Source organism: Vespa velutina, chromosome 1 (genome assembly GCF_912470025.1).
Source record: "Vespa velutina chromosome 1, iVesVel2.1, whole genome shotgun sequence".
Lineage (NCBI taxonomy): Eukaryota > Metazoa > Arthropoda > Insecta > Hymenoptera > Vespidae > Vespa > Vespa velutina.
Window position 1 is genome coordinate 7147471 of NC_062188.1, and position 27641 is coordinate 7175111.

Sequence of the window (27641 nt, forward strand, 5' to 3'; positions counted from 1 at the left end):
TTGCAGTTAAAAAGTATGTATATGTTTACTATAGTTGCTTTAATAACCATCATTTTGACTTTTTTCTACTCACTTTCCTTCACTCTCAAGAGCTCTCATAGTATTCTCGACACAAAACAAAGAAAGATGCATGATTGTCAAAAGAGAGTTGAAGAGGGACAAAGGGAGAGAACGAGAGACAGTGAGAGAGAGAGAGAGAGAGAGAGAGAGAGAGAGAGAGAGAGAGAAAGAGGGAGAGAGAGATAAAAAGGTGGATCATCCGTGAGCAAAAGTGATCTTTGACTACCTCTACTCGATGTAATCATGTGTAAAAAACGAAATCGCCTGAGATCTTACACCTCGGACAAATAAAACTTGCCTGTTAGTGCTAAAGTATATTCGTTGTAAATTTCGCTCGATTTGCTACTTCGAAATGAACAGGAAAAAGTAAAGGATGAGAAAGAGAAAGAGGAAGGGGAGGATAAGGTGACGAAGATCGAAAATCGTGATAGTGATCCGAACTCGTTAATAGTTAAACGGTCTTAATGACTTTATACCCGTACGTAGTATTTCTTAATTTCGTCTTTCTTCCTCTTTCTAGGATTCTGTATTTTAATTAATACTTCCGGAATTATTGTGACGAAGAATATTTTTACGTACTTGGAATATTATTTTAAAGGATTATGCATCATTCTTAATGCGAAGTAATACATTTATTGGTTTTAGTCACAAAGGAAATTAAATACATATATGGACGTCAGACACAATATTTTTTGATATATACTTATTTTTACTAATTTGATTATTAATTATTTTCTTATTTTGATTATTAATGTTGTGATCTTGTAAATTACAGTTTTATTTTTTGTTTGTGACAAATCTTTTCAATGTGATGGTATCGTTGCAATACTAGTAATATTTACAAAGCAGATCATTGAACGCACTCTATCACCATCGGTAATAGGTTATAGATTGTATTAAAAGTTTAATGGTGTTCTTTTTTTGACAGCTTCCATCACTTTAAAAGCGATTGGTCCCAAAATCGTCGATAAGTACTGTTTCAATTTTTCACATTTCTCTTTGTTTAAGTCATGCATGGTACCCCATATAATAATACCATCCCCACCATTAATAAGAATTTCTCGGAAAGTATTTTTCACGTCGGTCTATGAGAATATAAAAATCGAATATAAGAAAGTATAAAATCTTTAATAACTGAGAAGTTAAGAGGATACGATTTAATTTGGTTTTTATAAGCATGATATTTTAAATTTCGAAATAAAATTCTACTAACCTCGGTAAGAAAAGTGTCCATTTTATCTTCATATGCGTACCACCAATAAGATAGTACTTTAGGTAAATGTTCAAATTTTTTTGAGATTCTAACAGCTTCTTTCACGCTTCCTCGTACTAGACCAATTTTTTCCTCTGGTTTTAGAACATGTTTCACATAGACGGATGGCAAAAGTACATCTTGATACTTGAATAGCCACGATAGCCTGTATGAGAAACGTACGATCTTTTAAATGAACGATTAGATAACATAGAATAGGAAGATAAATTATTGACATACTCTAACTTTCAATAGGAAATAATTGACATTGACTTTGTTAATCATAAATCGTTTGCTTTTTATAAGAATCCCACGCTAATCGTTTGTTCAAATACTGATAAATATCATGGGAAGTAAGCGCAAATTATTCAAACATATTTATCGTATGTTATACATAATGAAAAAAATAAAAAATTAATAATATAAGTTTAATAAAATCATAATTGTTGATCGATCGTATGAAATGAATTAACTTATTCCAATCAAATATTTCTAATCTCGTACTTGTCGTTCTCGTTCATCGCTAGAGCGTCACAATCAAAGCTAGGATTACCAGTTGAAGCAGTAGGACAATAGGGATACCCGTGATAACCCCATTTATTTTTATTCCTAATATCCTTCGCCAATTTTAAAGTTTTTTCCATAAATATTCTGGCAGATTTTTCGAATCTATTCGATGCTTCCGTTTCGATCATTGATTTATCCCATTTTGGATGTTCCTTGCGAACAAGATCTATGGAAACCTCCTTATTTATCTTTAAATTATTCACATTGCGTCGAAAGATTGGTCTCCATTTATTAAAGTTTATCACACCAATACCACCGGAAATTTTCTTTGGATATATTTCATCTAATTCTTTGGTAAATTGTTGAAGATGAACTGTGATGTTACCTTTTTGAGGAACTCCTTCGTTTCTTATGTCATATGTGCCTAAACAATTATCTAATAAGATTGCATAATCGATCGAAGTAAAGATATTTAAAGAGGAATTTAAAGATATTTTCAATACGAATATCGTGCCTTAAAATTTATTTAAGATAGAAATAAAAACGAAGAGTAAAAGATTACCATTTTTGAGTGGCACCATAGCAGGAAAATTTCCAGGATCATAAAAGAGTGATATCGTATCACCGCGATAATTTCCCTTAGGATTATATTTGATATCAAATTTTGTCAACTCATTGAAGTAGACGTCATGCTGATGACAAAAATAGGTAGGAACGTTCCAATAAATGTTAAAGATTTTTTTCGGCCAATTCGTTCTGAAAAAGTTAAGTGGGGGAATGGATATCATCGATGGTGATATTATATACTGACTTCAGGAACAATGACACATATTAGATAAGATACACCGATGTGTTTGAACTTGAACTCATCCTTTCACTCTCTTTTTTCCGTCTATATATATATAATTTTATAAGTATATAAAATTCCAAAACTAAAATAGAATAGATAGCCCGTTTTATAACTAATTCAAAACAGATTTAATTATACTTTCCACTTTCGAACAGGCTATAAAAAAGAGATTGAAATAAACTTATTAACATATCGATTGATCAAGTTCGAGGAAAACCAAGATCATCCATAAAATGATCTATTGTGATAATATAACTCTCGTAGATATCGTTCGATGAAAAAGAAAAGAAAAAGAAAACTTGCGAGTACTATTCTTTGCATTCTTTTTTCTTTCTTTTATTCTTTCATTAGACAGTAGCTACCTGTTTAAATTGCCGTTCACTAAGGGATGAAGTAAGTAAAGAAAAAGGATCACTAGGAGCATGATTTAGTAAGGCCAATCCAAATTATTTTAATAACTATACGTTCGCTAAACGATCCTCTCACATATTATCAATTTCTTTTTCTATTTAAATTCCACGTCGTTCGAATTATATTATGATCGATCGATCCTTGCAATTCTTCCGTAATAAATTCTAGTCTATAGAAAAACGTTAACGATGATAGTACACCAGAATTGAGACTGAATTCCGCACGATTTCGGGCCAGTATTTATCCCGCATCGTGTCTTGTGTTCCCCACCTACGTACTTCTATCAGTGACACACGAAGCGTTATCTCTTGTTCCGGGATATTGTATGACATTTTTTTTCTTGTTTCCGCATCCTTTTTTTTATCCTCTCATATTCTACTTTCTCTTCTCTTTTCCTTTTTTTCCTTTCCATTATCAATGGCACGTTAAGAGCGACTCTCTCTACGTTTCCTAAGTTTCAAGAGAGCAAAAGGGTTGTTCGTGGATGAACAAGAGTAAACATTTCTCTCTCTTTCTACTTCTTTATCTCGCGTAATACTCTCACGTTTTGCAATCCGCATTCAAATTTATCGTTAAGAGTTGGCCTTTTTCTATTCCCAAAGGAATTACAGAGTCCGCAACAGTATGACCCTCGTGTCAATGATATTTGCGTTATATTATCGAGCAATTGCAAGTGTACCAATGACTGCGAATCTAAATAGTATTGTAAATATAACCGAGAGCACGAAATATGATAACTTTATGGATCGCACACGATTTAACGGGGGATTATTACCGAACGAAGGATATTCGCTTATCGTGAATACCTTCATATGTGTGTTTAAGTGAACTCTGTTATGTATATACGTATATACATGTATATATAACGTATATATAACAAGATGAAATAAAAATGGTGCATGTATTAACTGATGGTAGTAGTTAAATTTGCAAATTATAACGTTTCTACTAAAAATAATAAAATATGGTAATATGAAATTTTCTTATATAACAGCAATATTTTCTTAGATAAATAAAACGTCAAAGACATGAATATTAATATTGACTTGATACCCGCAGAATACGATATAATTACAAACACGGAAGTAGTAAAAGTACTTTTCCTCCGTTTATTACATGTGTTACAATGTTCGAAGAAGTTATAAACTACGTACTGCGTATTTTTTATATCAGTTATGGCGACATTTTCTTTTCTTCTTTTATATATATATATATATATATATATATATATATATATATATATATATATATATATATATATTTCCAATGTCGTATAATGTTTAACGATGTTTCTTTTTAAAATATTTGTCGATAGATAATCAACGATACGAGTTTTATATCATAATTTAATTTATAATTTGCACCTTGTTAGACTTCATACTTTATTAGGTGAAAAAACATTCGTATCGTTTGTTGCACGTTTTATCATTTTATAATAGCGCGTTTGACATAATCCTAATTGAATTAATCCCGTCAAATATTCTTCTTATGATCCGATAATATTCGATATTTATACGATTTAATCGATCAGATTAGATAGAAATACAATTTAGATGTGATGAGACAATTTTTATTTTTTTTTTATTTTATTTTATTTTATTTTTTTTTTTCTTCATCGGTCGCCGGTATGAATAATAAATATTTATTGACGGATGTGTATTATTATCGATCTAAATTAATGTTTGTTGTGCCTACGAACTTATCGGAGGATGTGTGCCTGCTAACATCCTATCTAAATAGAATACAAATGTTAAGTCAGCTAATTGTGACAGAAACATAGTTTCTTCTCTTTTATCTTGAGAAGAAGGCCTTGCATGTCGACCGTCGGAGTTCTTCGAGACGGTCGTTTTTATCTAGAGCGGCAGTTACAAAGAAAAACTTTTTCTCTGTTGAGAGAGCATATCCGTGAGTTATAGTTTTCTGCGTATATGGAGGATGGGAAGGAGATGTGGTGGGATTGTGTGCGTGTGCCTGTTGGACAATCATAGAAGATGAATTAAATTTAAAAAAAAAAAAAAAAAAAAAAAAAAAAAAAAAAAAAAAAAAAAAAAAAAGAAAAAAAAAAAATGCGCCGAGAAGTACAATAATGTCGTGATAAATGAATAAAATATAATATATAAATCGTATTTATGGCTGGCAAATCAACGATCGAATGTAATTGTTTATTCGTTAGATCAATTCGTAAAGTGTTTTCTTTTTCTTTTTTTTATTATAATATGTTTTTAAATGAAATTAAAAAAGCGAAAAAGAAGAAATAGATGAAAGTAAGCAATGACATGCGGGATAAATGTCGAGTTTTCCGAAAGTTGACGTCTTTTGTCCATTCTTTTGTCTTCTCGAAGCTATATTATCGTCGATGGGTAGCAGAGAGTTGTGGATGAAATCGATAAAGCTAAGTATAGGAAAAAGGACGGGTAGCTTTTTAAGGATAAAAATATTTCATGTATTAATGTAAAAACATTTTACATTTGTGATCGATCATTGTAAGAAGAAAAAGAGAGATAAAGAAAGGAAGAAAGAAAATAAATAATTAAAAAAGAAGGTAACGAGAAGAGAAAAGAGGGATACTTTGCCGACGAATCTCATTTTATTGTAATTCTGTTTTTTTCTTTTTTTTTTTTTCTTTTTTTGTTGTTTTTCATTCTTACCTTGACATACGCATTATCATCTATCTTGTCAAGAAGGTGCAAAGGAAACATAGTTCTCTCGAAGAAGTTAGATCGCATCCTAGTTGTTTATGTTCTCACCCTTTGCGTGGGTCGGTCAAGTTACTAAAGTTACGATACTTATCTACATTGCTCGAATCACGCACATAATATACGTATATACACTCGCGTTGGCGCATGCAATATTTTCTCTACACCGTACTGATCTTGACCATGTCCATGTCTCGTCATATCCGAGTATCAAGGACGTTGGAAAGAATGATATCCGAAATTACTGAGAGATCGACTCACAGTATCGAAAGATTTTTTCACACGTATTTATTCAACCCTCCTCCCTTTTCTTCTGCTGTTATTTTAACGTTCATTTGCTCGCTATTTTTTTTGTTTTGTTTTTTTTTTCATTTTTTCTTTTTTTCTTTTATTATCCTTTGTAATCGCGGAAATATTAGAGGTTCCGCACTCCTCTTCATTTTCTTTTTTTTTTTTTTTGCATCGTTTTATATTCTTACGTGTGCATCTCATATTGCCATATTTCTTTCTCGTCACTCACACTCTTGCATTCTTTTCTTTCACTCACGCAAGCTTACAATCGTTTTATATTCTAGTCAACAACATGTTGATCTAGAAGTCTACTGGAGCACCAAACCAATTTTTCCAGGCGTCATACTTGGGCAACGCCAGTTGTATAAATAATATTGGAGATTACCATCGCCAATACCAAATTTCAAAGGTTCCAAGAACTCCTTATTATCCATCAAGTCCAGAGCATTAAATACGTCGAAGCCCAACTGTGTAAAATAATTTTTCTTTAACAATAGGATTTTTCTAAACAATAAGATACGATGAAAAGATATTTAGACTTACGTTACGGGCTGATATAAGAGCATCGGTCATAAGCTCGAGCCATGGAGTGACGGTGGAGACATTGTAAAAACTATATGCGGCTTTTAAGGTCTTATGTGCTTGATGATGCATTATTGAACTTGGTAATGTGTAATAGCTAACCATATCCGTAATTTTACCATCATTTTCCACTACAAAAGTATTGATCATGCCATTTTGTGGAAGGAACCAATGTTGAAATTCCTCGATTGTAAAAATCGGTGCCAGATCAAATTTTTCTAAGTACTGAAACATACGATGTATGTATATATATATATATATATATATATATATATATTTTTTTTTTTTTTCATTTATATAATATTAAGAAATATTGAAACTTACATCGCTTAAAATTTTGTGAGCTTGTGGAATATCTGTATAAACGAGCTTCCTAAATCCAGGCACCTTGGTGTTCTCTGGCAGTTTATACAGTTTTAAAGTTCTTTGCATAGTCATGTTACGCGAGAGATGAGAAAATTTTATTTCAATAAGCTTCTTTGGATTAAGCGATCGATGCCAATATCTAAACATAATAATGAATATGAATTTCATAGAAATAAAATACGTGTATACATTTGAAAAAAAATGTTTGTTTATTAGTAATGAAATACCTGCAAGTTGCAACTGGTTTTGGTAATACAACTCCAGCAGTATACACAGCCTGAAATATTCCTTGAAGATTTACTCTCCTTGTAATTTCTCGTATCAGAACAGGAGCAACCCTTTTGGATCTTAATTTCTTATGTACACACAAGAAATTTATTTCAACCATCTTTTTAGTACTAAAATAAATTTAAGAATTAGAGAAAAAATACAATAAAATTATGATTTAACTATTGTATGCTCACTGGTTATAAATGCGTAGAGTAGCTGGAATAGCGGAAATGAAACCGACTAGACGTCCGCTTTTGCTGACTCTAACACCGCAGTGCCATTCTTTACACCATCCTGGTGGTTGTAATGCCCTAAAAATCCATAGATATTCCAGTAATCATCTTTTTTATTATTTATAAATTTTATATGTAATAATAATGACCATTTCAAAAATATAGGTGGATAATCAAATCTAAACATCGCATCGTCGTCTTCTACATAGTTTTCTGATAGCAGAGAATATAATTCTGCTAATACCAAAGGATCATCAAGGTTTAAAGTATCCCATTGAAAACCTTCTGGCAACGAATAAGGTTCTGCCCTTATGGAAGTTTTATCAGGTTCAATTGGTTCATTGCACACAATTTTTTCATCTAAAATTTTATGATAACAAAATTACTTTACATACGTACTTACTTTAATTATAAACATTTTTTGCAAACCTACCCATTTTAGGTACTGGTTGGGTACTCCAAAATTGATAAGGCTTTTGCATTGCTTCTTCTTGAGTTTTGGCAGGCTTTTGTTGCATATTAAATACTTCCATAGCCATTTGTATCTCCTTTATGGAGATATTACAAGCACTGTGAAGATTTTTTTCTTCACTGTGTCCTGCATTATTGTGATTTTCACTCGTGGAATGTACTGGTTGTTTCTTTTTCTTACGGTTCCTTTTCTTAGAACTAGACACATGAGATAGAATTTAACGTTTCAATATCAAGATAAGATATTTAACATCACGTAGACAAATCGATATTTATGAAATTATATGTATAGTTTTAATAGATTATATATTTTCAATTAATAACATAGGAATGGAGAAAACTTATGTTGTAGATAAAAATTATGTACATGTTTATTTATTACTTTATAAATCATAACCAAAGTGTTGGAATGAAAAATAAGTTTTTACAAAGGAAGGATGAAATAATATTGTAAGAAGAGATAATGTTTATTGAAATATTAATCGTTAATGATTATACAGTGGCTGCATTGGAAGGTCTCAGTGTACCGACTGCAAAACTACCGGCCGTCACATCAATTTTTACTTCTAAGTGATCGAAGAAAACAAATGTTGCAATCGAAATAAAAAAATGGCACACGAATCGTACGATAAAGATTGATAACGTACCTTTTGGAATGCCCATCTTTTTCATGAATTTCATCTTTCTTAGCCTCTCGCTCCACGACCTGATTCTTATCCTCCATTTTAATATAGATTTTGTAGCTGCGCACGCGCTATCTTTACTAGCGCCGTCTACATGACTTGAATCTAAAACTTCGAATGAGGCTGATCACATGACCATAGCGATGATTGGCTCTCATTTTCTACAAGGTAAGAATGCTTGATAATGTACATAAAAGTGTGTTCCTTTACAATTAATAACATTTAACAATATGATTAAATTCATTTATTCATTAATTTATTAATATTTTATTACTATAATAAAAAAAGAACTTTTTTAAAGAGAAAACACTTTAATTTGTTGTTCACAATTTATATAATTATATGATATATCTGAATATTAAAGTTATTAAGCTTACAGTTCGAAAATTTTTTTTTAATACTTCGATATATTTTATACTACGAAACAAAATAGAAATTGTAAAATGTCAAATAATAATATATGAAATATATTTATAAGTATAAAGAGTAATATCTATAAAATAACATTGACGTTTATTGGATGACGTAAAAGGTAGGAATTTTCATCGACCAATAAGCGACAGCCATTTTTCGCTCTTCAGCCAATCAGAATACAAGTTCTAACTCTTGAAATATTTGATATAGGACTTACCTGCTTTTTTCAAATTAGTGAGGAACATGATCGGTGAGAGAAGAAACGTTAATTAATTGTTGAAAAAATGAGGTATGTATATAAATATAATATTAAATATATATAATTATTCATAATAATTATTAAATATAATAATATATATACACATACATATACATATATTATGCTATTAATCTAGTACTATTAATCTATTAATTAATTTGATTATATTATTAATATAATAATATACATACATACATATACATATGTGTTAGATAATTGATTATTATTTAATGTATAAATAATAAATAAGGATCTATTTAGTAGTATGTTTTTTTGATCTATATAAATCCTTGATATCGAATTGCATTTGAACGTAGATTTATACGAAATAATATTCACACAAGTGATAATAATACTATTATACATTTGTTTACTTTTTCGATAATCCTTTTGATCGATCGATCAAGAGTAGTACAGTAGTAAGGTTATAAGTACATACTTACAATTTCGTTTTCTTTTGGTTCAGTCGTTATTGCGACGTCGTACAATATATAATACGATTGACGAGTTGCTACACGCGATCCAGTATGTATATTTACTCACGTATTATCTTTCGTAATCGTACTTTTGATCAAGCTGTTTAATTAATATACTATATTATTATGTATATTTTATATAAATCAATAATTAATATATATATATATATATATATATATATATATATATAATTATATATATGATATTAATATTATACTCAAATATATATTATTAATATTAATAATAAAAAAATTATATATATATATAATTTTTATATATATATATATTTTGTGTATATGTGTGTGTGTGTGTGTATGTGCATTCGTTTATACCATTTATTTATATGTTTTTATTGTTAATTATCTTGTTTAATCTATACTATATTAATAAAATCTGTAGAAAACGAAAGCTGAGTATTAATCAACGAAGATTTCGATGTTATAATAGAATATTGACAAGATTTCGTTGAATCTAATGACGAAAAAGGGATAAGAAATAATGGATGAAAGAATACGCAGATCTTCATTAGAGATATTTTTTCATCTTCATCGAGAAAAAGGATAAATCGATATTGGGTATGATTTGAATACCTTTTCTATTATACAACGTTCGTTGCGACTTTTCATTTATTCGTGGTTTCAATCGTTTAATTTTAAGTATACGATTTATATTATATTTGATTTTTGAAATTTTTCTTGAATCTTTAAGATTTTAGAATTTACATTTAATAAAATTAATGTTTTAACAATTTTGCTTTTAACGTTTAGTTATAGAAATTTGACTTTCAACATTTATCATTAAGAATTTAACTTCCTCTTTTAATTTCATACATTTCATTTCATTTGCAAAATTTATAAAATTTAACTTTCACCGTTTAATTTTTCGTTAGCATTTTGCCTCAGTCGTTTAATTTTAAAAATTTATTTTCCAACATTTAGTTTTACGAATTTAATCATCAACGTTTAGTTTTAAACATTTCGATTGTTTCAAGCACTTTCAATCGTTTATTTCGAAGCATTTAGCTTTCAATGTTTAATCTTACGAATTTAGTCTTTATCTCATTTAACTTGAAAAATTTAATTTTAATCTTATAGCTTTAAGTACGTATTATTATGTTGCTTAATGAAACTATTTTTATCTAGTAACATTTTATATCTTTTATACGAATAATTATATTATTCGTTTAATATAATCAGTAATTTACTGATCAACAATCATTTAACGAATACGTGTGCAAACCTACGAATAGATACGAATTACAACAGAAAATGTTACCAATGTAAAGCAATCCGTTTTCTAGTTCATTGAATGAATAATTTGGAAAAAAGATTAAAGAAAGAGAGAGAGAGAGAGAGAGAGAGAGAGAGAGAGAGAGAGAGAGATTCGACGATATATACGAGAATGCATGTATCCACGTAAAACTAGTTTCAAACTAAAATTCATTTAACTAATTTATTTCACGTGGGTAACTCTACCGTCGGTATAATACAAAACCGAGTATTCCGAGAACGTCCGAGAAAACTTTTGGAAAAAAAAAAAAAAAAAAAAAAGAAAAGAAAGGAAAAGGCAAGAAATAGAGGTGTTAGCTAGAAGACCGTGTAAGTGCTTTGGTTTTTCCACACAAGAGACATTTTTCTCACACCTCTTAATAAAAGGATTTCATCGTGTCATCGAATATCCGATTAGTTTGTATGTACTTTTATAAGAAATTTCTAATGTTTAATATCGAGTAACACTTAGATAACAAACGAGGATAAGATATATATTGGATTGATCTTTGGAATCTTTGGAAGAAGGAGGATGATGAACAATATGACAAGTATATCTCTTTTTTTATTTCATTACCAACAGTATTCTTACATCATGCCGAAACAATGTATAGTGTCTATATCATAATATATATATATATATATATATATATATATATATATATATATATATATATGTATATAATCGTTTATAATCGTTTATAGCAATAAGTAGTCTGTAATAGGCGAGTCAGTAGGTATTTAAACAAGTTTTAGGTACGCGTCATTTCGATTTATTTTTCATTGAAATTCCGTCGTCGTAAAGTACAGTGTCAATCCTCGATACATACAACATATGTATTTATGTATGTATATATGTATGTATGTATGTATGAATGTACGTATGTATATATATATATGTATATAAATATGTATATATATATATATATGTATGTATATGTCGATTAACGAAGCTCAACGTTCGATCGATTATTCCATTATATGATAAACACGTTCAATCTCTCTCTCTCTTTCTCTCTCTCTCTCTCTCTCTCTCTCTCTTTCTCTCTTTCTCTTACTCACTTAGAATTTAAAGAAATCTCTCGAGTCCCATGAGCTTCGCGTTGTTCATATGGTCGCTTTAGAGAATAGAAGAAGTAAAGCTACAGCACCAGCATCAGCACCAACACCAGCACTAGCACCAGCACTAGCACTAGCACTAACACTAGCACCAGTACCAATACCAGTACCAGTACCAGTACCAGTACCAGTACCAGTACCACTACCAGTATTAGTAGCAGCAACAGTAGTAGCAGTAATAATTTGCGTATGTCGAGGCGTATATGTGTTTGTCTGTAACGAAAAGGAAGATTTCTACCTTATCTCAACGATTAACCTCGATTTCCAGGACGTACTGTGAGAGACCGCGGGAAAATTGAACAGTCGCCTGGAGGATAACGATCGATCCTCATACATATATACATATATACATACATACATACATACATATAGACACACACACACACACACACACATATATATATATATAGTAGGTATATATATATATATATATCTCTGGCAGGTAGCGAAAACTCAAACGACTCAGTAGGGACACATGGAACACATTCCATTTTTGCATTTTCCCCTTCATACGGGGATGGTAAGAAAGAAATGGACAAGGTACACGGCCTTTGGGTAGGACAGATTAAACGGGTTAGAGGATAATCTTTTCGTGTTAGGAGAAAAAAGAAATTGCCTGAGTGCTGGGAATGAGGGTTGAGACTGGCAAGGCGAGGCTGGCAAAGCGGATGGGGGGAATGAGATGAGGAATAAGAGTTGGAGGAAGGGAGATAGCTAGGTAGGTAGAAAACTTTCCATTCTCCACGTGCTACCGTGAATTTTAATTTTATCATTTGCAAGAGAACGGACGAGATAATCAGCACTTAATGGTTCTTGCGACAAGAAAGGAACGTATTTTTTTTGTTGTGCTCACGAAAATTAACGTTCTGATTCTTCGCTCTCTCTCTTTCTCTCTCTCTCTCTCTCTTTCTCTCTCTGTCCCTTTCTTTCTCTCTCTCTCTCTCTCTCTCTCTCTCTCGTTCTTTCTTTTTTTCATCGGTTTTTTTTCTTTTTCTTTCGTAGAGATTGGAGCTATCGAGAAAAAAATTCTTTTAATTTTTTAATCGTCCTAATTTCTGTATATATATATATATATGTGTGTGTGTGTGTGTGTGTGCGCGCGCGTGCGCACGCACGCGTGTGGGTGTATACATGCGTGAAAAAGAATATAGCATACGCCAGCGTTTAATGTTGTGATTTTTCTCTGTCTCTTCTCTTTTAGTTTTATTTTAATTGTAGGTATATTTTGTTGGCATTGTGTGTGTGTGTGTGTGTGTGTTTTTTTTTCTTTTTCTCTTTTCTGTCTTTCTCTTTCATTAACTATATCTTATCTCCTTCTAACAAGGCATGACAACTACGATACTATGAGAATGAAACAATTCCTTTTTTCATCACCGCGACACACGATTTCGGTGCCGAATATTTAATTTTTAACTACGTTTCTCACGACACGGTAGACCCTTTCGAGACCGTAATCGTGATAATTTTCTTAACCAATATATATATACATATATATATATATATATGTATATATATATATATGTATATATATATATATATCTTTAATCAAGTTTTGATTAATTCTAAACGAGTTGCATTTTTTTTTTTTTTTGTATTTTTTTTTATTATCCTCGATAATTTCGCGAAATATTCAGAAATTTTTGTTCCTTCGCGCATTCCATGAACTTTTTTCTGCCTCTTCTTTTTATTTTCATTTTTTATCACCATCTTCCTCTCTCTCTCTCTCTCTCTCTCTCTCTCTCTCTTCCTCCTTTTTTCCCTTTTTCACATTCTTTTCACGGGCAAAGTAGAAAACTAAGGATAGCCAGAGCAGGCTTCTTTATTGTATACATGCTCGATTATCGGTGGAACATAGATAGATCGTCGTTCACATAATTTCCACGCGAAAAAATCGACATTCTTCATTCACTCGGGAAAAAAAGTCTTTCGTCGGGAATAACGTGTACATGTTTCTGTATATATACGTGTATATATGCGTGTTCTCCTGAAAAAAGAGGAAAAAAGACGAAGCACAGAAAAATTGGACCTTACGATATATATCGAAGCATATGAGATATATCGTGATCGTAGAGAATCGTTTAGGAGCTTTTATATATGTATATATATATATATATATATATATATATATATATATATATACATTCGTCGAATAGCATACGTATATACATAATATAATATATTAATGTGTATAATATAATATTAGGGATGATGTGAACACATCGAGCGAGCTCAAGGTCGCATTCGCGATGGACCGTCGCGCACGAAAAAATCGCGATATTGGGATATGTGTACGTACACGAGGAGTTTGCGTGTATGTGTGCGTGTCTCATTTAATTTCTTTCTTTTTCTTTTTTTTTTTTTTTTTTGTTGATTTTTCTTTTTTCTGTTTTTCAATTTTTTTCTCTTCGTTTCTTTTTTTTTTTTTTCTTTATCGGACAAAAAGGTCCCTCGGAATATCTGTGAAATGAAAAAGATTTCGCGATGATTTGCGCGAATCCGAGGTAAAGAATGATGACAATGTCGAAGGACGATGGTGATTACGATGACGATGAATTTTTGTTTGTTCTTTTTTTTTTTGGTTTTCTTTTATATTTTTTTTCCTTTTTTTTTGTTTTTTTTTTTTTTTTGTTTTTTTTTCTTCGAAGAAAAAGATATTCACGTAATACGCATTAATAATCTTCCTCCCCTTTAACGAGGGATAATCAAATAGATTAAAGTCTCTATTTGATTCTTAAATGATTGCGGCGATGTCTTCTCTCCTTCCTCAGCAATGATATGCATAGAAGATGGAGGCCAAGAGCCAAAACACTCCGGAACCGTAGAACCTGGAGTCTGTACCATCGACTCCGTTTCTACCGGGTCGTTTGCGTTTTGATTTCGATTTGGCCCGTCGTTTGCGAGAATAGATCGCATTCGTCGCGTTCGTCGGTGATTCGACGTTGCAGTAACTCAGATCGCAGCAACTTATGCAGATCTGTAACGAATGAAATTCATCGAGTTTTTTTTTTTAACCTTCGAATATTTTTCCCCTTTCTCTTTTTTCTCTACATATTTTTTTTTTTTTATTTTTTTTATATTTTTTTTTTTTATCTCTATTGCGGAATGTCGAAGTAGATATTGTGTATCTCGCACCTGCTGCGTGTCGACCGGAATACAACCGACGGAGGATGGGCCGCATTCTGCGCTACTTGCACAGCTTTTGCTCACCTGTGGCAGAAAAGTTTTAAAAGATTGAAATAAGTAACTCTTATTTCGACCTAACTTTTAAATGAGCCATTCAAATAATCTATGTTAGGGAAACGGGTAATGGGACTTTGTTAATCGTTAACTTCGAACTTTGCCGAGAGTTGTTAAACGATCGAAACGATTTAGAGAATTCTCGAGTAAGAAACATAGCCAGGGTAAAAGATAAATAGATAAATAAATAAATAGAGAGAGAGAGAGAGAGAGAGAGAGAGAGAGAAAGAGCGAGAGAAAGAGAGAATGAGATAGAAATAAAAGTGAAGTAGAATAAATTAGTCGATAAAGTATCTAGTAAGAACGTAATAAAAACATGATATAATGTTTCAACCATTTCGGAAGGGACTATTGGCTTTTAGGTATCATGGTGGAGATAGAATGAGTTGGTAGGGTCAAGTAGAAAATGAAATTTGCTTGCCAAGACGCTGTTCCCTCGGCTATCCAAAATGTGCAGGGATCGGCAGAAGTCACGGCCACCCGCCGGACATGGTGTATCTATTGCCCATTCGTTGCACATCTGTGAAAAAGATACGAGTATTAAGTAGCTATTAAAGAAAAAGTGATGAAAAAAAGAAAATTTCATTGGAACAGAGGATATATCATGATAGTATTATATTTTAAGTCTTACAAGTTTACATTATTTATTATGTTCATATAATACCTATTTAAATATTTGCAAATAATTATAATATTAATTATAATAATAATTGAAAAGAGAGAGAAGAAGAAAGAGAGAGAGAGAGAGAGAGAGAGAGAGAGAGAGAAAAGGGACAAATTCACAGAATGCCCTTGGAATCCGCTTTTAATTATTCATATCTCTTATTCTTTTCTTTTTCTCTTTCTCTCTCTCTCTCTCTCTCTCTCTCTCTCTCTTTTTTCTTTTTTTTTTCCTTTCTCTTTTATTTTCTTTTTTACTTTGATGAAAAATTACGAGAAGGAACGAAAGTGAAGAATCGCAGCGCGCAAAGGAAAAACGGCGTGGCGCGTCGTAGGCAAGTAAGCGACGACTAGACTAGCTCTTTTGTGTTTTCTGAATGGTACGTCCGAATAGAATATTCAATGAGACGATAATTTAAGCGAAGGTTTGGACGGGGTAATGGAGCGAGCTATGTATATGCATATATAAATACATTACTACCACAGTGTAAATACAGCGCCGGGTATGTGTGTACGTTTTACACAAGCGTTAGATATATTTTTTGGCGTTCAGTTTTTTCGGAAACGGAAAGGCTTGTGTACCGACGTGTGCGGAATTTATTCTGCCCGACGAAAGCACTCGGTGCAATCTACTCGGCTATAATTTCGTGTTTCCGATCGGCGATAGAAGAATCGCCAACTGGACTGATATTGGCAATTCTCCCTCGAGACAACTTGAGCGAAATAGAGAGAGGGAAAAAGGGAAAGATAGATAAATGGAAAGGGAAAGAGAGAGAGAGAGAGAGAGAGAGAGAGAGAGAGAGAGAGAGAGAGAAAGAGAGAGAGAGAAAGAGTAGTAGTAGTAGTAGTAATAGGAAATTGAGAGATAGAGAAAGAGAGAAGAGGTTTTGAAGCAAGAAGAAAGAAGGAAAGAGTTTAAAAGAAGTCGAAATCGATGCCACGACTTTCCTTCGATTTGGACGAAATTGTGCCTCCAAGCTGGCACACGATCGAGGCATTAGGGACTCTTAAAGGAGAGTTTAATGGACTCGTCGATACCTGGTTGTCGCTGACGTTGACGCAAGTGTAGCACGTTAGACCTGAAACAATGGAAAAGAGATAGACGATGAGGAAGCGTTTATTAGATTATTTCCTTTTTAAGATATATCTACGTTTTTTCCTTTCTTTTCTTGTTTTCTTTTCTTTCTCCTTTTTTTTTCTTTTTTTCTTATATCATATGAAATTTGTCGTCAAAAGGTATCGGAAGAAAAATAATTTTCTATATATTCTTTTTCAAGAAAATCAAATTCGTTTTATTTTCAAAACAAATTATCTTTCGTATATATACAAACAGATTATATATATGTATATTTATATATATATATATATATATATATATTATATCTGTTATTAAATTAATACTTCTTTCTTTTTTCAAAAAAGTCAAATCTATATGATTACCAGAAATTTGTTCTATGAATAAATAATTAGTTTTGCAAATCATCGTCATTGGCAGATTTATATACATGCATTGGAGGCAAACATTTCGGGCCCCGTAATACAAGGTCCCCATACGATACAATATAAATTTATATTATATAATAAATTATATTAAATAATAAATTTAATATAATATTTACTTGCCGGTATGAAATTTTTATTTCTATATTTGTATTTATAATCAATTATAGACAATACATTTTTTAGTTTATCATTCTCATGAATTTAATTGAAGAGAATAAATATATGTTTTACATAATTGATTTATTTTAATGGGAATCCAAGCAAAAATTTATAACGCCTCAAGTCCGTGGATGGCTAAATTCCCCGGTGATTATTGTTTATATGCATAATATATATATATATATATATATATATATATATATATATTATATGCATAATATATATATATCAGTTATTAATTTGATACATAACACCTGCTCGTTCAGTTTTCAACCATCGCGATCGATTCTGTCGTGTTATACTCGCGCGTTGGACCTTTGTTAATCCTCTCGTAACTAACGCTTAACGGGAATAAAAAAGAGGATCACATATATATCTATCTATCTTATCGTATAGGATCGTTCAAAGCAAATAGTAGAATTTCGCAGAACTCTAAACTCCCAGTATTGAAGGTGAGTTTAGAACGACGCGACGGGTGCTCTGCTACCGCTATTCGTTCGATCGTTTCTCTTCCACCATCTCGATTTTCTTTCGACAATCAATCCTCTGGTAGTTCAAACTTTCGATAATATAAAGTCGACAGGCAAACTAGAGTATGAGGAAGAAGCATGTTCTCCTTCGAAATAGAAATGGGACACGAAGTTTGGGACATTTTTCGGAACAATGGCGTGTCCTATCGTTTAGAATTATATAGAACTTATATATATATATATATATATATATATATATATATATATATATATATATATATAGCCTTAATCTATGTGTTCGCAATTTCTCAAAAACTCCGACTATTTTTGTCCGATCCAGATGAAATTTTATATAACTTCTTTTTAGGATTCGACGGAAAATTTAGGCTACTTAACTTGCGGAAATATTAGCTATAAAACTGGATACAAGGTTTTAAACGAGCGAAAGAAATAGAGAGAGAGAGAAAGAGAGAAGGTCGATATACGGCTGACATGTAGTAAAAGAGGCCGAGGCAAGTTGATATGTTTTCCAGTTTTTAATTTTTACAACAATTTAGTATTTGCCAAAGCGTAATTCTTCGTTATCGTGGTTGTTCGCTAAAAATGTAAAAAAATATAGTAAAGCATATTAACGTAATAACATACCGGTTAAAGTAGATGTTTAAATTGCATTTTACCTTTTGCAACACAAAGTTTCATTTTTTTTAATAAATAATTATATGTAGCATCAATTAAATTGAAATGTTTTATGCCCAGATAGAACGTTAGTTTTTCCTCGTAAAGGTACGGTCCAATTAAATGAGCGTCCAAAATGCCAAACGAAATATTAAATATTTATTTTTTTTTGTTTATTATTTTGTTCATTATGTTTGTAATCTTTTACGTCCCTCGATAAAAAATTTAACTCTGTTTATTAAGAGTTGTAATATACCTTACAATAATATTGTACGTACTCATTAGATTTGTTTTTTGCTGTTCTCTACATTGTTATTAAAAAGAAGAAATAACATGGTTCCGTTTAAAAAAGTCAGGGTGATCTTGCATTTTTATCAATAAAAAAAAAAAGGTTTTAGACCTTAAAAATCATGGTTACCATTACGTGAACAAACCCTATATACATATACATATATAATTACAATTAAAACATAATTATCAGACTTGAGTTATATTAAAAAAAGTGTAGGTATTATAATTTAATTAAAATTTTGAATATTACATTTAATTTTAGTATTCTATATCGTTAAAAAAAAATGAATGATTATTAGTCATTTATTTTAATATTAGTTTTGTGTCTATTTCTTTCAAAATTATATATTAACAATGAAAAGAAAGTATTCGCCAAGGCATTTCATTTTTTAATAACAAGATCATTAAGTAATTACATTAATGAGATTATTATTCGTAAAAAAGATGAAAAAAAAGAAATATATCTCTCAGAAATCAGCACTATATGACTTTTATATTTTATTTGAACTAATTTCTATAAAATTGTTTATGCATATTTCATTATTTATAACAATAAATTATTAGGATTGATAAATTACGCATCATTATGTGGCTGCATATGTGCGAAAATTCAAAATGAGAGGAATAGTAATTGAGTAAATGCAAGAAGGAACGAGAGAAATGAAGAGAGAGAGAGAAAGAGAGAGAGAGAGAGAGAAAGAGAGAGAGAGAGAGAGAGAGAGAGAGAGAGAGATAGTATCGCGTTCTGCGCATGTGTAACAATCGTCATTTGTTCCATTGTTCCAACATTTCCACCACTTCCTATTACGATCTGTTAGGTAGTTTGATTTTCTTTATTGACGCGTTACTTGGTTTGCTTGCTAACCATTAAAATGAAATTCTCGGGGATCCAACAACAAACGTGTTGCGTGGTAAACTTAAGTCAAAAATTATTCACGTTCGTTTACAATGTCAGACAATATCATAGTAACTCAGAGAAATAATATATCAGTTACATTTGAGCGTATTAGAACGTATTATCATGCGATTACGTAATTGCATTGAAATTAATTTCTACTTTAACGAATATATTATCTTTCCTCATAATAGAGTGTTACTTGTAAGATTGAAAGTGACAAATCAACATTAGTGTTAGTTCGTTGGATTTTTTTTGTCAAACTCCTTTCTTAAATCGCATAAAGTTTTGCGCGTCTAAAAAAAAAAAAAAAATAGCGCATCTTAGTTTAATGTGCGTATAACATTAAATGTGTATCGTTTACGAGCATTATTTTTAAATTACGTAGATTCACAATAATTCTAGATTCTAATGAAAAGAGTAAATTCTTCGATGTCATTAGAGAACTTCGTAAATAGTCAGTAGTAAATATAATAATTAATTCTCTTAGATTGTCGTAAATTTAACAAGTGATTGATAAATCATTTTTAAATATGGCAATTTATAAAAACGCGTTAATGATATTTGTTATTGCATTATACCTAAATAGTTATAGTCCTGCTTTTGTGGCCACATAATTACTGCCGTATATTTACTGATCGTTAATAACAGATTTCTTAACAGGATAGGAAAGGATGTAACAGGATCAAATAGTGCCGAATAGGGCCGGACTGGGATAAAATAAAGTCGAATAGGACCGAATATGATCGAATAAGATTGCCGAAGATAACCGAAGATTGTTGAAGATAACCGAAAATGTCCGAAGACCCTAGACAAAATCCCAGACAAAACTACAGACAAAACACCGGATGAAACCTCGGACAAAATCCCAAATAAAATCCCAAACACAATTCCAGACTAAATCCTAGATAAAATTCTGAGCTAAGGAAAACCGAGTTTAACCGAATCCAACCGAATCTAACCGAGCTGAGTGAAGTCGCCTAAAAGCATATGACTCGAATCATTCCATCCGATCCGATCTGATCCGATTCGAGACGAACTAGATCCTACCTATCCGATCCGACTAGTCCTTTGTGGTTCTGTTCAGTCCTATTCGATCCTGTTCTATTTCATCCATAGTTCGATCCTATTATGCTCTCTTCAATCTTGTTCGGTCCTATTCGGTCTTATTATTTATTCGGATCCTATTATCCTCATTTTAGTCTTATTCGGTTCTGCTTGAATATATTCAATCCTTTGCGATCCTATCCGATCCTATCCGATCCTATTGATATTTACTCGATTCTATCCGATCATATTTATATTTACTCGATCCTATCCGATCCTATTCATATGTACTCGATCCTATCCGATCCTATTCATATTTACTCGATCCTATTCAGTTCTATTCAGTCTTGTTCGATTTTATTTGATCCTACTCTGTCTCATTCGATACTTTTGGACCCTATCTATTCGAATATATTCGATCCTATTCAATACTGTTCGATCCTGTTCAGTCTTATTCTGTCCTATTCTATTCTATTTGGTCCTATTCGATCCTGTTCGATCCTATTCAGTCCTGTTCGGCCCTATTCGGTCCTATTCGATCCTATTCAATCTTATTCGATTTTATTTTATTCTCTCGTGTCCTTTTTTATTTTGTTCTGAAAATTACTATTAACGATCGGTAAACTAAGGTTCTACTAACGCAAACTTAGTTGGTCGGCTATAAAAACCGGAACCTATTGTTACCAAACTACTTAGCTGTAATTACTCTGACGAATTATCTTTAAATGTTAATAACGTTTTTTTTTTATAAGTTACCACGTTTAGAAATGATTTACTAATTATTTGTTAAATTTTACAACAATCGAAGATAATTAATCATTTTATTTATGAAATTCTTTGATGATATCAAAATATTTATCATTTTCGTGAATACTATGAATTATCATGAATTTATCTAATTTAAAAATCACTTGTAAACGATACCTTGGAAAATGATCAACACATCGATAATATGATTTAACACTCATTGTCGTTCTTCATTTTGTACGCAGGAAGTCTCATTATTAAAAAACATTTCAAAAAAAAAAAAAAAAAAAAAAAAAAAAAAAATGTGAAGAATATAAACAAAATAACAAAACTTACGTACTTTATTTTCAAATGATTCATTAAGAAATCAAACTAATTTGGAGTATAACGTTTTATAGAACATTTTCAGATTAAGAAGTCGACAAGAATATTTACTTTATCTCCATGAAAACGAAAATGATTGAATGACAGTTGTTATTGTCAGCATACACATACATATGTACGCTGTACTATCGTAATAAATAGATAAACAATAAAATTAAAACGTCTAGTATTGTTCGAGTTACGCATATCATAATGTTCAGATAATTTCAATGTATCAACTATTCTTCCGATACAAGTTGAGGAAATTGTGAAATAATGGTTACGCTAGAAATACATTGATTGAATGATTTTGTGATTGTCACTTGTGATTTGTGATCTGTGTTTTATGTTTCGTGCTCCATGTTCCATGTTTAGTATTCCGTGTTTCGTGTTCAGTATTTTCTATTCTGTATTTCGCAGTTCGTAGTCCGTTATTCTGTGTTCTTTGTAAACACGATGTTTTTACGGATCTGCATTTGAAATTTGGCCACGAGAAAATAATTATATTTCGTAAATTATAACGGTTTTCAATCTTCCGAATCACGGACTATATCTTTTATCCACATTTTTTGCACTTTGTCACGAACAATCGATGATAGTACTTTAGCCAAGCGAGAAAATATTTACTTTATATTTCGAATTACGTATAATCTGAAGTAGTGCGAATTATCTTGATATATTATTACGAAAAAAAATAATATAAAAATGTTTTTTCAAATCTTAATTGTCCATTATGCTCGACCAGGGAAATATACTAGTATATATATTTAACAGAGAGAAAGAAAGAGAAAGAGAGAGATAGAAAGAGAAACGAAAAAGATTTATAAAAGGTTTAGACGAATTATGTGGTATGTGAGATAAAAGAATAAACTCAAGCTAGTCGAACAAATCATTGGGTCCATTTCATCTCCCCCTTTTATATATTTTTTCGAGAATTCGAAAAGAAGTTCAATTTCGTTACATCTTTAGGTTCTTCATTTTTCTCCTCTCGTTTTAAGTATCTTTCGGTATCGTGTACATATATAATATATATAAGTATATACTCACGATAGATGTCCTCCTCATCCGTGGCTATTCCCTTCAAACCGTTTCTTTGTTTCGTCTCCTCTTTCCCGTTTCCAGATTGGACGTTTCTGCCGCAAGTTTCCGCAGCCAGGAGCAACCCGACCATCACCCACGTGATCATTCCTCACATCTCTGTAAGCAACGATAAAGAAAATAGATCGAATAGATAGAGCTTCTTTTAATTTTCTTTCTTTTTCTTTTTTTTTTTGCTTTTTTTTTTTTTTTATTTATTTATTTATTTAAACAGCTATCATCTTGTAAGTCTATCTCATTTTTTTATCCTTTTATCTCTTAGATTTTTAATTTTATTGAAACTATATCATAATCGTAATTGTAATCGTCATTATCATCATTAACTCTTTATAACGTTTATTATTCTCTCGTATCACTTCCGACGATGTGTTAAAAGTATGAAAAAAAGTGCCTCTGAGATCGTAAAAAACGTGAGTTCATAGATTTTTCATCGGAACTACCGAACGGTGGTATCGTAAAGTACACCCTACGTTATCGAGATTCCAAGGAGAAACTATTGGAATCCTTGGGGTTGACCGGAATTTAAAAATTAATAGAATAAATTTAGGGACACGCGTGCCAGCAGTTTAAACAAATTTCATTATCTACGTATGCAGCAGTTTTATTTCTCCAGGGAAAGAGAAAGAGGAAGAGAGAAAGAGAGAGAGAGAGAGAGAGAGAGAGAGAGAGAGAGAGAGAGAGAGAGAGAGAGAGAGAGAGAGAGAGAGAGAGAGAGAGAAAGATTTTTTCTCTCTTCGCCATTGTCGTCGTAGTCGTGTACTATAAAAAATTAAATAAGTCATCTCTCGGTGTGTACGTCTACTGTTAGGGTTGGAAAAAACTTAGGGGAGAATACGACGAAGGAAAAATGACGGAAAAATAAAGGCTATAGGAAATGAAATAATTTCCTGTGAACCTCGAATAGACGTCCTTGGGTTTTCCCTCATAAATTTGCTTTCTCTCTTAATGTACGCGCGCGCGTGTGTGTATGTATGTGTGTGTGTGTGGGTGTGTGTGTATTTGCATGTGTATATGTATGTCGTAAAACGATGCACGAGGACGTAAGAGAATTTCCGGTTATTTTAACATATGTATGTATTTCTCAGGTTTAATCCTTCGCTTAACCTATCCGCTTATATTATATTCATCGAAGTATGTATGTATGTACACGATGCTAACTTAAGTAAGGAAATGGATAGTCTTGATCGGACATTCTACTACGAGAAAGTTTGCCAGCAAGGCGTGCCGTTGCACGGTTGTCCGCCCTTAAGCGTTGCCTTTACTACCAAGAGGTAGAGAGTTAGAGTTCTCCTTGCTCTATACTATACCTACTTACGCGGCTAGAGGTTTTGAACATAGTAACTTCAGAAATATAGTTTAGAGAGAGAGAGAGAGAGAGAGAGAGAGAGAGAGAGAAAGATGAATAATCGATAATACCTTTATCTTACATGGCATAGTTATTTCGAGTGATGTTAATAATTCCTAAATTCTTCATCGAAATGTTATTAGAAAATAATAGAACCCATAAGCCTTGTTTAGAACAGATTAACTCGTTCCCTTAAGACTTTCGGTTAAACCGAAATTACAATTACTTGTTCCTTTTACGGCTATCCCTTGGACCTATCAAAGTGAAAATAGTCGAGGATACTGTGGTCGGTGATAAGGGAAACGTCTGTTGGAATGAAATTCGAGCGTATCTCGATAGATAGGGGAAAGTTGAAATCCGGATCAGAATAACTAGAGAGATGGAAAGAGAGAAATAGAGAAATAGAGAGAGAGAGAGAAAGAGATAGACAAACAGACAGAAAGACAGACAGATAGACAGGGAGGATCAGAAGGATAACTAGTTTTCGAACGAAGATCAAACTGATCGTTGGATTCGTCTTATTCCTAAATTATTATTGTCGGTCATCGAACGTGTAAAACATATTAGATGTTCCGTATCACATCGTTTCTTCGGGTTCGTCCTTGAAACGTTGATTGGCCGCGAAATTAATCTTCCGATCGTTAGCAATCGAGCACGTCCTTCAGGTATTCCGAGTGGATAATCCTGATTTAACGATGATCAGAGTCAGTTACGAGATTCGCCCGGATTTACTCTTTGATCAGCCTCCATCTACGTGCTCGGGGTCGATCACTCGAAACTAATGAGATTGCCCGAATTAAAAGAGATCGATTGATTATGATTACAAAAAGGGAACGGACTCGACTATGGGGCTCGAATCGTTCGTGATTTCTCTCGTTTAAATTCACGCTTTGCGTCGTACGCGAGGGGAATTGATAGAAGAGTTAAATTGACTCGCTCGATCGTCCTAGACTGTGACGAATCAACCTAACCTTTTTTCTTTTTTTTTTTTTTTTTTCATCCGATTGGTACGACAACATAGAAGTTCTTTCTTCCTTCTCCGTTACCATTAAGATTCAATCTCTATTTTCTCTCGTACCTTTTTATTTCTTTTTTTTTTTCCTTGTTTGTTTGTTTCTCTTTTCTTTTTCCTTTTTTTTTTTTTGTTCTTATTTTTCTGGGTTTTTTCTTTTTTATTCACGATCATGATGAAAAATTTTTTTTTTCCCTTGTTCAATCGTCGAAGCATTTCCCGTAACAAATCTTTTCGAACTCTAATCGCTTCTATCCTTTTCGAGGAAAGATACCGATACGGGCTTACCCGTTTATGGAACGAAGCGAATTTCACTTCGGACTTCGAAGCTCGACGAAGCGTGTTAGAAATCGAAAGAGAGAGAGAGAGAGAGAGAGAGAGAGAGAGAGAGAGAGAGAGGAAAGTGACCGATTGGACAAATCGGTGCACTTGAGTGACGTTCTTCGTCGATCGATAAGAATATCTAGCTTTTGGAATTTAGAAAGTTTCGATCCTACCCGTATCGAACTAGTAAACAAATTTTTCGAAATTGATAATAGCTAATCGATAAATTTGATCTAGTTACTTTATCTTTTTTCCTTTGATTTTCGATAAACTTATTCGTTTACTTCTCTTTCCCTTTCTCTCTTTCTCTCTCTCTCTCTCTCTCTGTCTCTGTCTCTCAACGAATTTACAATACTTATACCTGTCTTGGAAAAGAAGAAGGTGTGGAGAATCAATTGGGTCCGATTTGGATCCGATATCATTTTCTCGAGTTGGAACGTGAAAAAGAATTTCGGCTAAATCAGTCGAGTGTGGACACCGATGGACATATGAATCGATAGTATGGAGACCAAAAGAGAGAGAGAGAGAGAGAGAGAGAGAGAGAGAAAGAGAGAAAACTTTCGATGGTAGGAACGTGCACGGCAGGTTGGTTCTTCGATGTCGATCAGAGTTCGATTCTACGAACCGATTGACCTATCACGTGCAGCTTTGGCTCTTCGTATTAAGGTTTCTGGTAGACTAGGAAGAGAAAGAGATAGATAGATAGATAGATAGGTAGAGAGAGAGAGAGAGAGAGAGAGAGAGAGCAAGAGAGAGCAAGAGACATACAGAGATAAGGTCGAATCCTGGCTTCCTCCCTCGAGAGACAAAGATAGGTCCGTGGTCGATGTTCATGAGAACCGCTTTGCGGTGACACGGGACGCTTTAATCGACGTAATTAAACACGGCCAAACAGCCCGATCGAAGCTGCTAAAAGGGAAGTTGTTGTCCCTCGTGGACGGAAACTTTTATGAGGATCTGTCGCGGTAAAAGCTCCAGCCCTCCTGTTGTTTTTGTTCCCGTAGCAAGTCATTAGGAGTGCTTTCACTACCGAGGCTCACCTACGTTCCAGCGAAAAACGTACTTTTGCATCACGGCTTTTGTCACGTAACGTCCTGCAATTTATCTTCCCGAAGAATGAGAGAGAAAGAAAGAGAGAGAGAGAGAGAGAGAGAGAGAGAGGGAGAGGGAGAGAAGCATTATCATATATGTATACCAAGTGTTAATTTTTATTGATTCATTTCTCACATGATTTTGCTCAAAGAATTTTAATTTTAATTTTTCTATCTTTCTCTCTCTCTCTTTTTCCTGTTTTTCTTTTTTTTTTTTTTTTTTTTTTATTTTTTATTTTTTCCCCCATACATATACATACCTTCTTTATTCATGAGAATAATTTAATTTCGACGAATATTCGTTGCAAACTCATGAACGCGTTTGAATATGACTTGGTCGTGTTTCAAAATTCAAGCGTCGACCGATCGATGAATGGAATAAAATATATTTACCTGAATTTTTCTATTATAACAGATGCGTTATTACTCAACAGGTTGAGAAGGATGCGAAAATTTACGTGTAATATTTAAGAGTGACGATGAACAAACGAAGGTGTCTTCTCCTGTTTCTGTTG

The 27641-nt window shown here is 32.3% G+C and overlaps 3 protein-coding genes across 17 annotated transcripts in view; all 3 read right to left on the bottom strand.

Annotated features, from left to right (window-relative positions):
* Positions 1 to 671: 671 nt before the first annotated feature.
* LOC124951281 (hyaluronidase A) lies at positions 672 to 6313 on the bottom strand. 2 transcript variants are annotated; one of them, XM_047499470.1, is made up of 5 exons: positions 5729 to 6313; positions 2382 to 2575; positions 1817 to 2243; positions 1274 to 1478; positions 672 to 1145 (listed from the first exon to the last, which is right to left on the bottom strand). In XM_047499470.1, exons 1-5 carry the CDS (start codon positions 5746 to 5748, stop codon positions 957 to 959), a joined length of 1035 nt encoding a protein of 344 aa, XP_047355426.1. In that variant the 5' UTR covers positions 5749 to 6313; the 3' UTR covers positions 672 to 956. The 2 variants fall into 2 exon arrangements, with proteins under 2 accessions (XP_047355426.1, XP_047355416.1); XM_047499460.1 differs by lacking the exon at positions 5729 to 6313 and adding an exon at positions 3032 to 4022.
* LOC124951278 (glycylpeptide N-tetradecanoyltransferase 1) lies at positions 6197 to 8796 on the bottom strand. Its single transcript, XM_047499444.1, has 8 exons — positions 8637 to 8796; positions 7952 to 8187; positions 7668 to 7878; positions 7480 to 7596; positions 7243 to 7413; positions 6974 to 7154; positions 6611 to 6874; positions 6197 to 6534 (listed from the first exon to the last, which is right to left on the bottom strand). Exons 1-8 carry the CDS (start codon positions 8711 to 8713, stop codon positions 6376 to 6378), a joined length of 1416 nt encoding a protein of 471 aa, XP_047355400.1. The 5' UTR covers positions 8714 to 8796; the 3' UTR covers positions 6197 to 6375.
* Positions 8797 to 12625: 3829 nt separating this feature from the next.
* Positions 12626 to 27641, bottom strand: part of LOC124951326 (ly6/PLAUR domain-containing protein 6B-like) — an 87354-nt gene continuing 72338 nt past the window's right edge. For 11 of the 14 annotated variants that reach the window (XM_047499652.1, XM_047499661.1, XM_047499672.1 and 8 more), the window contains 5 exons: positions 23304 to 23453; positions 17055 to 17185; positions 15868 to 15966; positions 15342 to 15416; positions 12626 to 15183 (listed from right to left, as the gene is read on the bottom strand). In XM_047499652.1, the coding sequence (XP_047355608.1) occupies positions 14974 to 15183; positions 15342 to 15416; positions 15868 to 15966; positions 17055 to 17185; positions 23304 to 23442 (654 nt within the window). In that variant the 5' untranslated portion in view covers positions 23443 to 23453 and the 3' untranslated portion in view covers positions 12626 to 14973. Of the gene's footprint in view, positions 15184 to 15341; positions 15417 to 15867; positions 15967 to 17054; positions 17186 to 23303; positions 23454 to 26803; positions 27252 to 27519; positions 27636 to 27641 lie in introns of those variants that run through there. The other 3 variants (XM_047499598.1, XM_047499607.1, XM_047499694.1) reach the window with 3 other exon arrangements.